Here is a 14,149-nt window from a genome sequence, read left to right on the forward strand (position 1 = left end):
TAGCACTGTGCCATAACTGGGGATGGTCTGGTTAATATAGCACTGTGTCATACCAGGGGATGGTCTGGTTAATATAGCACTGTGCCATGCCAGGGGATTGTCTGGTTAATATATGCACTGTGTCATACCAGGGGATGGTCTGGTTAATATAGCACTGTGTCATACCAGGGGATGGTCTGGTTAATATAGCACTGTGTCATGCCAGGGGATGGTCTGGTTAATATAGCACTGTGCCATGCCAGGGGAAGGTCTGTGTTAATATAGCACTGTGCCATGCCAGGGGATGGTCTGGTTAATATAGCATTGTGCCATGCCAGGCGATTGTCTGGTTAATATAGCACTGTGTAATACCAGGGGATGGTCTGGTTAATATAGCACTGTGCCATGCCAGGCGATGGTCTGGTTAATATAGCACTGTGCCATGCCAGGGGATGGTCTGGTTAATATATGCACTGTGTCATACCAGGGGATGGTCTGGTTAATATAGCACTGTGTCATACCAGGGGATGGTCTGGTTAATATAGCACTGTGTCATGCCAGGGCATGGTCTGGTTAATATAGCACTGTGCCATGCCAGGGGAAGGTCTGTGTTAATATAGCACTGTGCCATGCCAGGGGATGGTCTGGTTAATATAGCACTGTGCCATGCCAGGCGATGGTCTGGTTAATATAGCACTGTGTCATACCAGGGGATGGTCTGGTTAATATAGCACTGTGCCATGCCAGGCGATGGTCTGGTTAATATAGCACTGTGCCATGCCAGGGGATGGTCTGGTTAATATAGCACTGTGTCATACCAGGGGATGGTCTGGTTAATATAGCACTGTGTCATACCAGGGGATGGTCTGGTTAATATAGCACTGTGTCATACCAGGGGATGGTCTGGTTAATATAGCACTGTGTCATACCACCAAAAAGCTATTTTAAAATCAGACATATCGAGTGCATAGAGGAGGTCTGTATCTATAATTCTTAAAATAATTGTTATGCTTTTTGTGAACGTTTATCGTGAGTAATTTAGTAAAATGTTAGCGAATTCCCCGGAAGTTTGCGGGGGGTATGCTAGTTCTGAACGTCACATGCTAATGTAAAAAGCTGGTTTTTTATATAAATATGAACTTGATTGAACAAAACATGCATGTATTGTATAACATAATGTCCTAGGGTTGTCATCTGATGAAGATCATCAAAGGTTAGTGCTGCATTTAGCTGTCTTCTGGGTGTTTGTGACATTATATGCTAGCTTGAAAAATGGGGGTCTGATTATTTCTGGCTTGGTACTCTGCTGACATAATCTAATGTTTTGCTTTCGTTGTAAAGCCTTTTTGAAATCGGACAGTGTGGTTAGATTAACGAGAGTCTTGTCTATAGCTGTAAAATAGTCATATGTTTCAGAAATTGAAGTAATAGGATTTTTAAGGTTTTGAAAATCGCGCCACAGGCTTCAAGTGGCTGTTACGTAGGTGGGACGAATTCGTCCCGCCTAGCCCAGAGAGGATAAGCCATTGGGGCTTTAAACGCCTCTGTATTTGGGTGTGGGGGACTGTGAAACTTCTTGTTGGGCTCAAAAGTTTTCAGACATCTGACTTCACACTTCAGTGGTAATTGAAAGTGCCACCAGGTCTGTTCTGTCCTAGCAGCTTGGTAGCTTAGTATACTTATTTACCTAGCTTTATATATAACAATTACCTAGTGATTATTGTCTGTTACTTTTTAGCTTCAGAAGTAGCTTCAGACTGAATATTTCTCACTCAGTTTTGTGTTGGATGGTATTTCCAGGGGATTGTCTGGTTAATATATGCACTGTGTCATACCAGGGGATGGTCTGGTTAATATAGCACTGTGTCATACCAGGGGATGGTCTGGTTAATATAGCACTGTGCCATGACAGGGGATGGTCTGTGTTAATATAGCACTGTGCCATGCCAGGGGATGGTCTGGTTAATATAGCACTGTGTCATACCAGGGGATGGTCTGGTTAATATAGCACTGTGTCATACCAGGGGATGGTCTGGGTAATATAGCACTGTGTCATACCAGGGGATGGTCTGGTTAATATAGCACTGTGTCATACCAGGGGATGGTCTGGTTAATATAGCACTGTGTCATACCAGGGGATTGTCTGTGTGGAAAATTAAGTTGCTTACGTTCCCCTCTTTGTAGCAGTCAGCAAATAGTGTCTCTGCATTGTCCTTGGGGAGCTTTTTACTGTACTTATTCCTTGCAGTGTTGTTTTTTATATCCATGGGGTACTGTATTGTAATTACCTCTGGACAGGGATAACCTGTTTGGGCTAGGGGGCAGTATTGACACGGCTGGATAAAAAACATACCCGATTTAATCTGGTTACCACTCCTACCCAGTAACTAGAATATGCATATACTTATTACATATGGATAGAAAACACCCTAAAGTTTCTAAAACTGTTTGAATGGTGTCTGTGAGTATAACAGAACTCAAATGGCAGGTCAAAACCTGAGAGATTCCTTTACAGGAAGTGGCCTGTCTGACCATTTCTGGAACTTCTTTGCCATCTCTATCGTTTACTAAGGATCTCTGCTCTAACGTGACACTTCCTACGTCGTCCATAGGCGCTCAGAGCCCGGGAAAAACCTGAATGTCGTCATCCCAGCCCCAGGCTGAAACACATTATCGCCTTTCTCAAGTGGCCGATCAAGGGACTCTGGGCTTAGGCGCGTGACCTGACCGCCCCCGTCTTTGTGATTTTTTCCTCTGTTTGCCGAAAAGGAGATTCCCGGTCGGAATATTATCGCTTTTCTACGAGAAAAATGGCATAAAAATTGATTTTAAACAGCGGTTGACATGCTTCGAAGTACGGTAATGGAATATTTAGAATTTTTTTGTCACGAATTGCGCCATGCGCACGACCCTTCTTTACCATTTTGGATAGTGTCTGGAACGCACGAACAAAACGCCGCTATTCGGATATAACGATGGATTATTTTGGACCAAACCAACATTTGTTATTGAAGTAGCAGTCCTGGGAGTGCATTATGACGAAGACAACAAAAGGTAATCAAACTTTTATAATAGTAAATATGATTATGGTGAGTGCTAAACTTGCCGGGTGTCTAAATAGCTAGCCCGTGATGCCTGGGCTATGTACTTAGAATATTGCAAAATGTGCTTTCACCAAAAAGCTATTTTAAAATCAGACATATCGAGTGCATAGAGGAGGTCTGTATCTATAATTCTTAAAATAATTGTTATGCTTTTGTGAATGTTTATCGTGAGTAATTTAGTAAAATGTTAGCGAATTCCCCGGAAGTTTGCGGGGGGGGGGTATGCTAGTTCTGAACGTCACATGCTAATGTAAAAAGCTGGTTTTTTATATAAATATGAACTTGATTGAACAAAACATGCATGTATTGTATAACATAATGTCCTAGGGTTGTCATCTGATGAAGATCATCAAAGGTTAGTGCTGCATTTAGCTGTCTTCTGGGTTTTTGTGACATTATATGCTAGCTTGAAAAATGGGGGTCTGATTATTTCTGGCTTGGTACTCTGCTGACATAATCTAATGTTTTGCTTTCGTTGTAAAGCCTTTTTGAAATCGGACAGTGTGGTTAGATTAACGAGAGTCTTGTCTATAGCTGTAAAATAGTCATATGTTTCAGAAATTGAAGTAATAGGATTTTTAAGGTTTTGAAAATCACGCCACAGGCTTCAAGTGGCTGTTACGTAGGTGGGACGAATTCGTCCCGCCTAGCCCAGAGAGGATAAGCCATTGGGGCTTTAAACGCCTCTGTATTTGGGTGTGGGGGACTGTGAAACTTCTTGTTGGGCTCAAAAGTTTTCAGACATCTGACTTCACACTTCAGTGGTAATTGAAAGTGCCACCAGGTCTGTTCTGTCCTAGCAGCTTGGTAGCTTAGTATACTTATTTACCTAGCTTTATATATAACAATTACCTAGTGATTATTGTCTGTTACTTTTTAGCTTCAGAAGTAGCTTCAGACTGAATATTTCTCACTCAGTTTTGTGTTGGATGGTATTTCCAGGTTCCGCTGTGTTTCTTGTGCAGGTTTTTGGTTTGTTAGAAGTTTTTTCTTGATAGTCCTTGGTAGTAATAGTCCATTCAGGTAATTTTGTCCAAAATCAAGGTTTTATGTCAGGAATTGTGATTTGGATTGAAGGTTTTAATGTTGAGGTTGGTGTCCTGTTTAAGTCCTTGTGAAGAAATTCTAGTTTATCTACATTTATCCAACTCTAGAATTATATATTTTTTGCATAAGAACTCAGGAGCTCTCTCTCTCTCTCTCTCTCTCTCTCTCTCTCTCCCTCTCCCTCTCCAATTAGAAATAATTTATTGGCATGGGAAACATATGTTTACATTGCCAAAGGAAGTGAAATAGATAATCAACAAAAGTTAAATAAACAATAAAAAATGAACAGTAAACATTACACTTACAAAAGTTCCAAAATAATAAAGACATTTCAAATGTAATATTATGTGTATATATACAGTGTTGTAATAATGTGCAAATAGTTAAAGTACAAACAGGAAAATAAATATAGGTTGTCTCTCTTTCTCTCTCCCTCTGACTGTGTGTGTCTCTCTTTCTCTGACTGTGTGTCTCTCTTTCTCTCTCCCTCTGACTGAGTGTGTCTCTTTCACTCAATTGGTCTGATGAATGCATAACAGTTGCAGTGTGTATTTTATTCCACATGGTGGGATGCTTTCCAAACTCCAGCACCATGCTCTCACACAGGCCGCTGCGCATACACGAAATCAAAGACTTCTAGTGGACCTAGTGGTGTGAGGCATTTGTGCTGCTTGTGTATGTGTGTGTGTGTTCACTGTATTGCCAGGGGGTAAGAGTGTGACGGTGTGGGTGGTGACAGCTACAGGCCAAAGCTAGACAAGCAAATCTCAACTCTGATCTGAGGGCAGACGCCCCCACACACACACACACACACACACACACACACACACACACACACACACACACACACACACACACACACACACACACACACACACACACACACACACACACGTCTTCCTGGGGCTGTTTGGACAGGGGAACAGCATGGTCATCTGGTGCATCAAAGCTGGGACAGAGAGACTGAAGAACAGCTTCTATCTCAAGGCCATCAGACTGCTAAACAGCAATCACTAACTCAGAGAGGCTGCTGCCTACACTGAGACCCAATCACTGGCCACTTTAATAAATGGATCACTAGTCACTTTAAACAATGGCATTTTAAATAATACCACTTTAATAATGTTTACATGTCTTACATTACTCATATCATATGTATATACTGTATTTTATACCATCTATTGCACCTTGCCTATGCCAATTGGCCATCACTCATCCATATATTTATATGTACATATTCTCATACCCCCCTTTTAGATTTGTGTGCATTAGGTAGTTGTTGGGGAAATGTTAGGGTACTTGTTAATTATTACTGCACTGTTGGAACCAGAAGCACAAGCATTTCACTACACTCACATTGACATCTGCTAACCATGTGTATCTGACAAATACAATTTGATTTGATCTAAGTACTCAACCTTCCCCCCATCACACTGCTTATCAGACAAGTTCACCAGGGAATAAATACCACACTCTGTTGGTTACACAGATATGACCGTCTGATAAACAACAATAAAAATATATTAAATAAAGGTTATACACTTGTAACAGATACAAAAAAAACAAAAAAAAAACATTTTGTATTTGTCATAGACAAGACTAATATGAGATGAAAGGTGAGTTCAGGAAGCCAAGCTAGAGCTGTGTGAGACGTTCACATCAATGGGAGCTGACGTTTTGATCAAGATAGACCTTAAGAAAATATGCACATTTTCTCCAACACAAAAACATACAAATATGTATTTTACAGTGAACTCCTATAGTTAGTCACTCAGTGCTTGAGGCGTCACTACAGACACCCTGGTTCGAATCCAGGCTGTATCACAACCGGCCGTAATTGGGAGTTCCATAGGGCGGCGCAAAATTGGCCCAACGTCGTCCAGGTTTGGCCGGTGTAGGCCGTCATTGTAAATAAGAATTTGTTCTTAACTGACTTGTCTAGTTAAATAAAGGTTCAATCATTTTTTTTTAAAGTAGGGCTCAAGTTACTTGCTTATAATGTTGTATAAAATGTTTGAAAGGCCTATCATTGTTACCGAACACAGTGAAATGCTTGTAAAAAAAGCAAAGTCTGTCCTAGTCCCCTCCTCTCTACCTAACTTTCCCTCACAGTCCTTTCAGTTTCCCTTGAGTCCCGTTAGATTGGCAGTTCAGGTCTACCTTAGTTATCCCTCACCCATTATAGCCCTGTGATTACAAACCAATCAGAGCGCTTGAAAAGGCGCATCTGAACACTGCACCCACCCATTCAGGTCAGAGTGTTATCATCGTCCGAAGAAAGATGACGCACATTTTTCTGAGGACTATTTTTATAAAGAATATCTGAATGTTCTGCGTGCATCGAAATAACCACAATTCATTCAGATTAACACAAGAACTATTCCACCAAGATTTATTCCCAGTCAAGATCCAAAGTATATAATCAGGATTCATGGTATATAATCAAAGTGTATCGGTGAAGAGGAAAAGGAATTAAAACTCTGAAAAGAGAAGCATCGGCATTGTTCTTACCAGACATCCTGTAGAGGGTCTGAACCCAAATCACAGTCAGTACTAGCGGATGAGGACATTCACAGCCAACCTCTTAGACTGATGAGGACATTCACAGCCGACCTCTTAGACGAATGAGGACATTCACAGCCGACCTCTTAGACGGATGAGGACATTCACATACAACTCCTCAAACGGGTGAAGGCATTCACAGCCGACCTCTTAGAAGGGTGAGGGCATTCACAGCTGACCGTTCAGACGGGTGAGGGCATTCACAGCCGACTGGTCAGACGGGTGAGGACATTCACAGCCGACCGTTCAGACGGGTGAGGGCATTCACAGCCAACCGTTCAGACGGGTGAGGGCATTCACAGCCGACCGGTCAGACGGGGGATGGCATTCACAGCCGACCGTTCAGACGGGGGATGGCATTCACAGCCGACCGTTCAGATGGGTGAGGACATTCACAGGCGACCGTTCAGACGGGTGAGGGCATTCACAGCTAACCCCTCAAACAGGTGAGGGCATTCACAGCTGACCATTTAGACGGGTGACGGCATTCGTAGCTGACCGTTCAGAAGGGTGAGGGCATTCACAGCCGACCTCTTAGACGGGTGATGGCATTCACAGCTAACTCCTCAGACGGGTGAGGGCAGCCGACCGTTCAGACGGGTGAGGGCATTCACAGCAACCTGCCTGCACATAGTTTGAAGTACAATACCAACATATCTTGGGGCGGCAGGAAGCCTAGTTATCCCTCACCCATCATAGCCCTGTGATTACAAACCAATCAGAGCGCTTGAAAAGGTGCATCTGAACACTGCACCCACTGCACTCAGGTCAGAGTGTTATCGTCGTCCGAAGAAAGAAGACACACATTTTTCATGAGCATTGGGCCAGTAACCAAAAGCTTGCTAGATAGAATCCCCGAGCTGACAAGGTAAAAATCTGTCGTTCTGCCCCTTAACAAGGCAGTTTACCCACTGTTCCTAGGCCGTCATTGTAAATAAGAATTTGTTCTTAACTGACTTGCCTAGTTTCTAAATAGCTACTGTAGTAGGTCAAAGCTGTGCACTGGAAAACCTTGGTAGAGCATGGGTGGAATAGGCATTGTGGTGCTCATGTGAATTTCCTTTCTATTCCGACTTCAGACCATTGCCTTTTCTCTCTTAAAACATTGTTTTTGTTTTTTGAATACAATAAAGAATTAGATAGATTATGCTTAGTTGTTTACAATATGATTATCAAAAAATACTTGAAAATGTCCATTTCAAAATGTACTTGTAATACAGTATAAACTATTGCAAATAACAAAATATACATGTTGATTATGCTGCAAAATGTATTGACATTCTGAAATGACATACAATTCTCCGATGATTACAATTACACTACATGTATAAATGATTGAATTTGACGTTATTTTAACAAAACTAGCTGTCTCTTTGTCAGCGTTTCTCTGAAAGGAAAGACGTCTTACGGATGATAAAGGAGACATAATGACTATCATTATGTCCATTTATGTAAGGCACAATGACCGGCTACCAACAGCTACCAAGTAAATGTGTGTGTGTGTGTGTGTGTGTGTCGTGTGTGTGTGTGTGTGCATGTGCGTGTGTGAGCAGCGGGAGACGTGGGGACTACCTGGTGCCATGGTAACAAAACATTTATCCATAATGGTGATAGATGGCAGAGACATCGCCAGCAGGCAAATTAGTCTTAATGGCAGGGAACGCAGTGTGGAGGATAGAAGTGTTTCTGTGTACATGCGGGTGTGTGTGTGTGTGTGTGTGTGTGTGTGTGTGTGTGTGTGTGTGTGTGTGTGTGTGTGTGTGTGCGTGTGTGTGCGTGTGTGTGTCTGTGTGTCTGTGTGTGTGTGAGTGATTCACCCATCATGAGAGGAGATGGAGGCTGAAAGGTAAAGGGACCAGATGCATTCTGAGCAACAACGATGGAACAGTGACCTCCCTGGCATCAGTGACTGTGGAAATGCATATGAGTATGAATAAGTGTTCATACGCATGTATGATGTTGTTCATGAGCTAGTGGGAACAGTGTTACAGTAGTGACTGGGCCAGTATAATGTAGGAAGGGGTAAAAGCCCAGTCTTACAGCAGTGATTGGGTCAGTATTCTGTAGGTAGGGGTAAACGACCAGTAAAACAGTAGTGATTGGGTCAGTATTACGTAGGTAGGGGTAAAGGACCAGTGTTACAGTAGTGATTGGGTCAGTATACTGTAGGCAGGGGTAAAGGCCCAGAGCAACAGTAGTGATTGGGACAGTAAAAGCCTAGTGATACAGTAGTGATTGGGTCAGTGTAATGTATGTAGGGGTAAAGGATCAGTGTTACAGTAGTGATTGGGTCAGTATAATGTAGGTAGGGGTAAAGGACCAGTGTTTCAGTAGTGATTGGGTCAGTATAATGTAGGTAGGGGTAAAGGCCCAGTGTTACAGTAGTGATTGGGTCAGTATAATGTAGGTAGGGGTAAAGGACCAGTGTTTCAGTAGTGATTGGGTCAGTATAATGTAGGTAGGGGTAAAGGACCAGTGTTTCAGTAGTGATTGGGTCAGTATAATGTAGGTAGGGGTAAAGGCCCAGTGTTACAGTAGTGATTGGGTCAGTATAATGTAGGTAGGGGTAAAGGATCAGTGATACAGTAGTGATTGGGTCAGTATAATGTAGGTAGGGGTAAAGGCCCGGTGATACAGTAGTGATTGGGTCAGTATAATGTAGGTTGGGGTAAAGGACCAGTGTTTCAGTAGTGATTGGGTCAGTATAATGTAGGTAGGGGTAAAGGACCAGTGTTTCAGTAGTGATTGGGTCAGTATAATGTAGGTAGGGGTAAAGGCCCAGTGTTACAGTAGTGATTGGGTCAGTATAATGTAGGTAGGGGTAAAGGATCAGTGATACAGTAATGATTGGGTCAGTATAATGTAGGTAGGAGTAAAGGATCAGTGATACAGTAGTGATTGGGTCAGTATAATGTAGGTAGGGGTAAAGGATCAGTGATACAGTAGTGATTGGGTCAGTATAATGTAGGTAGGGGTAAAGGATCAGTGTTACAGTAGTGATTGGGTCAGTATAATGTAGGTAGGCGTAAAGGATCAGTGATACAGTAGTGATTGGGTCAGTATAATGTAGGTAGGGGTAAAGGACCAGTGTTTCAGTAGTGATTGGGTCAGTATAATGTAGTTGGGGGTAAAGGATCAGTGTTACAGTAGTGATTGGGTCAGTATAATGTAGGTAGGGGTAAAGGCCCGGTGATACAGTAGTGATTGGGTCAGTATAATGTAGGTTGGGGTAAAGGTCTAGTGTTTCAGTAGTGATTGGGTCAGTATAATGTAGGTAGGGGTAAAGGCCCAGTGATACAGTAGTGATTGGGTCAGTATAATGTAGGTCGGGGTAAAGGCCCAGTGTTACAGTAGTGATTGGGTCAGTATAATGTATGTAGGGGTAAAGGATCAGTGTTTCTGTGTGTGTTACTGTGTGTGTTTCTCTGTGTGTGTTTCTGTGTGTGTGTGTTTCTGTGTGTGTGTGTTTCTGTGTGTGTGTGTTTCTGTGTGTGTGTGTTTCTGTGTGTGTGTGTGTGTGTTTCTGTGTGTTTCTGTGTGTGTGTGTTTCTGTGTGTGTGTGTGTGTTTCTGTGTGTGTGTGTTTCTGTGTGTGTGTGTGTTTCTGTGTGTGTGTTTGCTCAGAGGGAAACGGTGGCGCTGTTTAAAATGGGCTGAATGTCAGCATCTAATCAAAATATCTCGGAGCATAACGCACTCAATGATGCAGACCCTTTTTAAACTGTCCCTTTGCTTCCTATTGCCACGTTTGACCCAGCTGCATAGTCAACCAATCCCATTCCATCTCTTCAACCGAGCCTTTGCCACTGCTAGACGTCCTCAGCCGCAATCAAATTATTTACCAACAATTAAAAAACTAAATGATATACCCCTGCAACAGTTACCTGTCAGTGACTGTGAATTTGATCAGACGGCTCCAAGAAGATCCTGAAAGCTTGTGTCTCCCTCCTTCAAAACCAGATGGGCTTTATTGAATTCAGTCCTGATTTCATAAGACCCACAGAGCATAATACACATTGCAAAAAGCTCTCTTTTTACAAGTAACCTTTTAGTGAACACACAGTGTAGCATACTATCAGTTCCCAAACTTTCAACCTAAGCTTGAACCGTACCCCGCTGTACAAGTTAGTCCTGACCAGCCGTTTTAGAAACACTGTTTTTTAATAGATTCTGCTAAAATTAATCAAATGGAAACATAGAAATGGAAAGAAGCTCAACCATCTTGAGTCGAGGGGCAACCAAACAATTTGATAAACACTGAAAAGGAAAAGGTGCAGCTCTTGCTCACCAGTAAAATCCTATTTAATAACGAATTACGTTAAGCGGTAATATGTTTTCGTAATGGTGAGCGAGTGTTTGCGCCTTTTTCTTTTCAAATCTAAAACGTACATACTGCCAGCAGTCTCACCTCTTTGAGGCAGCCCATGAAGTTGTTGCTGACAGGAGATCCAGGCAGGTCGGCGGTACTGGGGCTTCCACCCACGTAGAAGAAGTCATCGGACCCCAGCATGGTGTAGTCCTCCTGGGTGTAGCCTGTGGTCGTCAGGATACCGTCAACCGATAACGTCACCTAGACAACGGGAAGAACCAGGAAGGAGAAAGTCCACTCATGACCATCTTGGGGTTGGTTAGCAATTGGGTAAGGTTCCTCTTATGTACCAGGGACTAGGTTTGTCAGGGTTTTTTGTCTGGATATTGTCTCAGTTGTGTTTTGGTTTTGCTCGCTCTATAGAGTCCCAAAACCAGGACCGTGTCACTGGATTCCTCAGTGATTATGTCACGTACTTCAACTCTTAGGTTCAACAAGGTCAGGTAGAGAAAATATATCAGCAGTATATTTTCTTTAACTTTGAATGCAGGTTAGAATATGTGATTTCTTTCTTTTGGAATTTGGTTAGGTTTGAATGGTTAGTAAGATGCCAACAACACCAAGGACAAATTGATTGTGCTTATTTTAGTTCAACTGATAGGTGGTTTATTGAGACATTGACAAGCATAGGGAAGATGCTAATTCCACACATGAGGAGTATTAAATATCATTCCATATTGCAGTGAGATACTGGCTAAATACAAAATGAGTTGAGTGAATGGGGGTGCAACCATAAAGTGAGGCCCACCCCTCTAAGTTAGCTGGATGGAACATACCAAAGGCCAAGCACTACACACTCAGACCACACCAAAAGCCATGAGGGGTGGGGGGGGGGGGGGGGGGGTTCAAGGCAGGTGTAGCATACCAATCACCACACTAACATGCAGTGCACGCAAAATAACAGCTTGAATGGCAGGTGAGAGTTGGGTGTTAGGTAGGTTTTCTGGAAAGCAAAGGATGAGAATGGTGTGAGAATGGAGGGAGAGGGGGAGAGGTTTAGGCATGTCATGCGCCACTGTCTACTGGAAACAACTGTCAGAGCTCCCATTGGTGACCTTTTGGGTTTTCCTTTCCTATTTTGTTGTAGTTGTAGTTGTGGAAAAGATGCAGGCAGTTTGGTCAACAGTCATCAGCCAAAAGATAGGGAATGCATGGAGGCTTTAGTAAAACAGTATATCCCTAAAGAAAGACTAGATCTGGAGGGCTTTGGAAGAGAGGAAGAAGTTGTAGAAAAGTTGTAGAAAAGCAGAAAAGAAGGAGGAGAGAAGCTATTGTGAGAAACAGGAAGATGAAAGAGAGAGGGAGGGACAGGGGGAGGAAATCAAATATAAAGAAAGCCAAGAAATACCAAACACAGGAAGAAGGAAGAAAGGGAGGGAATAAAGAGGGGAGGGAAGATGGGAAATAAAGAGGGGGAGGGTAGATGGGAAATAAAGAGGGGGAGGGAAGATGGGAAATAAAGAGGGGAGGGAAGAGGGGAAATAAAGAGGGGAGGGAAGAGGGGAAATAAAGAGGGGAGAGAAGAGGGGAATGAAGAAAGGGAGGGAATAAAGAGGGGGAGGGAAGATGGGAAATAAAGAGGGGGAGGGAAGATGGGAAATAAAGAGGGGAGGGAAGAGGGGAAGGAAGAAAGGGAGGGAATAAAGAGGGGAGGGAAGATGGGAAATAAAGAGGGGGAGGGTAGATGGGAAATAAAGAGGGGAGGGAAGAGGGGAAGGAAGAAAGGGAGGGAATAAAGAGGGGGAGGGAAGATGGGAAATAAAGAGGGGAGGGAAGAGGGGAAATAAAGAGGGGAGGGAAGAGGGGAAATAAAGAGGGGAGAGAAGAGGGGAAGGAAGAAAGGGAGGGAATAAAGAGGGGGAGGGAAGATGGGAAATAAAGAGGGGGAGGGAAGATGGGAAATAAAGAGGGGAGGGAGGAGGGGAAGGAAGAAAGGGAGGGAATAAAGAGGGGAGGGAAGATGGGAAATAAAGAGGGGAGGGAAGAGGGGAAATAAAGAGGGGAGAGAAGAGGGGAAGGAAGAAAGGGAGGGAATAAAGAGGGGGAGGGAAAATGGGAAATAAAGAGGGGGAGGGAAGATGGGAAATAAAGAGGGGAGGGAAGAGGGGAAGGAAGAAAGGGAGGGAATAAAGAGGGGAGGGAAGATGGGAAATAAAGACGGGGAGGGTAGATGGGAAATAAAGAGGGGAGGGAAGAGGGGAAATAGAGGGGAGGGAAGAGGGGAAGGAAGAAAGGGAGGGAATAAAGACGGGGAGGGAAGATGGGAAATAAAGAGGGGGAGGGAAGAGGGAGAAGGAAGAAAGGGAGGGTATAAAGAGGGGAGGGAAGAAGGGGGAGGAGGAGGGGGAAGGAAGGAGAACAGAAAACCCCAAAGGAAAATAGGAATGATATATACCAGACAATGGAGTTTGTTTACCATAGCGTGTCCAATGCCTGATTGCTTTGAGGAAAAGGGGGGAAGAAATGAAAATAAATAGTGAACCAGAGGGGTTGTTAATTAATAAAAAAACGAAATAAACAATATGAATAAAGAATGATGAAGACTTTGGATTGGGTGTTGTTAGTACAATAGCTGGTTTGGCAATGGTCAGTAGGACAATGATTCATTCCATGAGTGAGTGGTTAGATGTCGTTTTCTACAAAAGCTTGTTCCCAGGGAGATAAGACAGAGAGAGTGACTGAGAAAGAGAAAGACTGGGGGATACTCAATGGACTATAACTCAATGTGTAAATCCAGACTGTTCCATAGGTAGAGGGATGAACCTTAGTCGTAGTAATATCAAAATGTTTAAAATGAAATGTCAAAAACAACATCTGACATTAATGTATTTTACAAAATATAGTCTAAATTAAAATTGTTTCAAATTATAATCTAACTACAAATTCCTTACATCTCATAGTTGAAATCCAAGGTCCTAGTCTATCTTTGGCCCCCTCACCTAGAGCCAGAAACCTCCCTCCATCCACTCTCACTGAGGAGGGGAAAGGGAACAAGACCTTGACTATTAACATATTTCAGAATGCGGATTTCTGGGCGATTTTACAGCTGAACTGAGATCAGTCTAGAGTAAACAGGAGCCATTGTGGTT

The 14,149-nt window shown here is 43.0% G+C and overlaps 1 protein-coding gene across 1 annotated transcript in view; it reads right to left on the reverse strand.

Moving 5' to 3' along the window:
* The window catches only part of LOC106611370 (neurexin-3a), a 914,099-nt gene that overhangs the window by 712,694 nt on the left and 187,256 nt on the right, over positions 1-14,149 (reverse strand). Inside the window, exon 4 of the mRNA XM_082955793.1 lies at positions 11,100-11,261. Within this exon, the coding sequence (XP_082811919.1) occupies positions 11,100-11,261 (162 nt within the window). The remainder of the gene's footprint in view (positions 1-11,099; positions 11,262-14,149) is intronic.

Source organism: Salmo salar, chromosome 09 (assembly GCF_965601325.2).
Source record: "Salmo salar chromosome 09, fSalSal1, whole genome shotgun sequence".
Taxonomy (NCBI): Eukaryota; Metazoa; Chordata; class Actinopteri; order Salmoniformes; family Salmonidae; genus Salmo; species Salmo salar.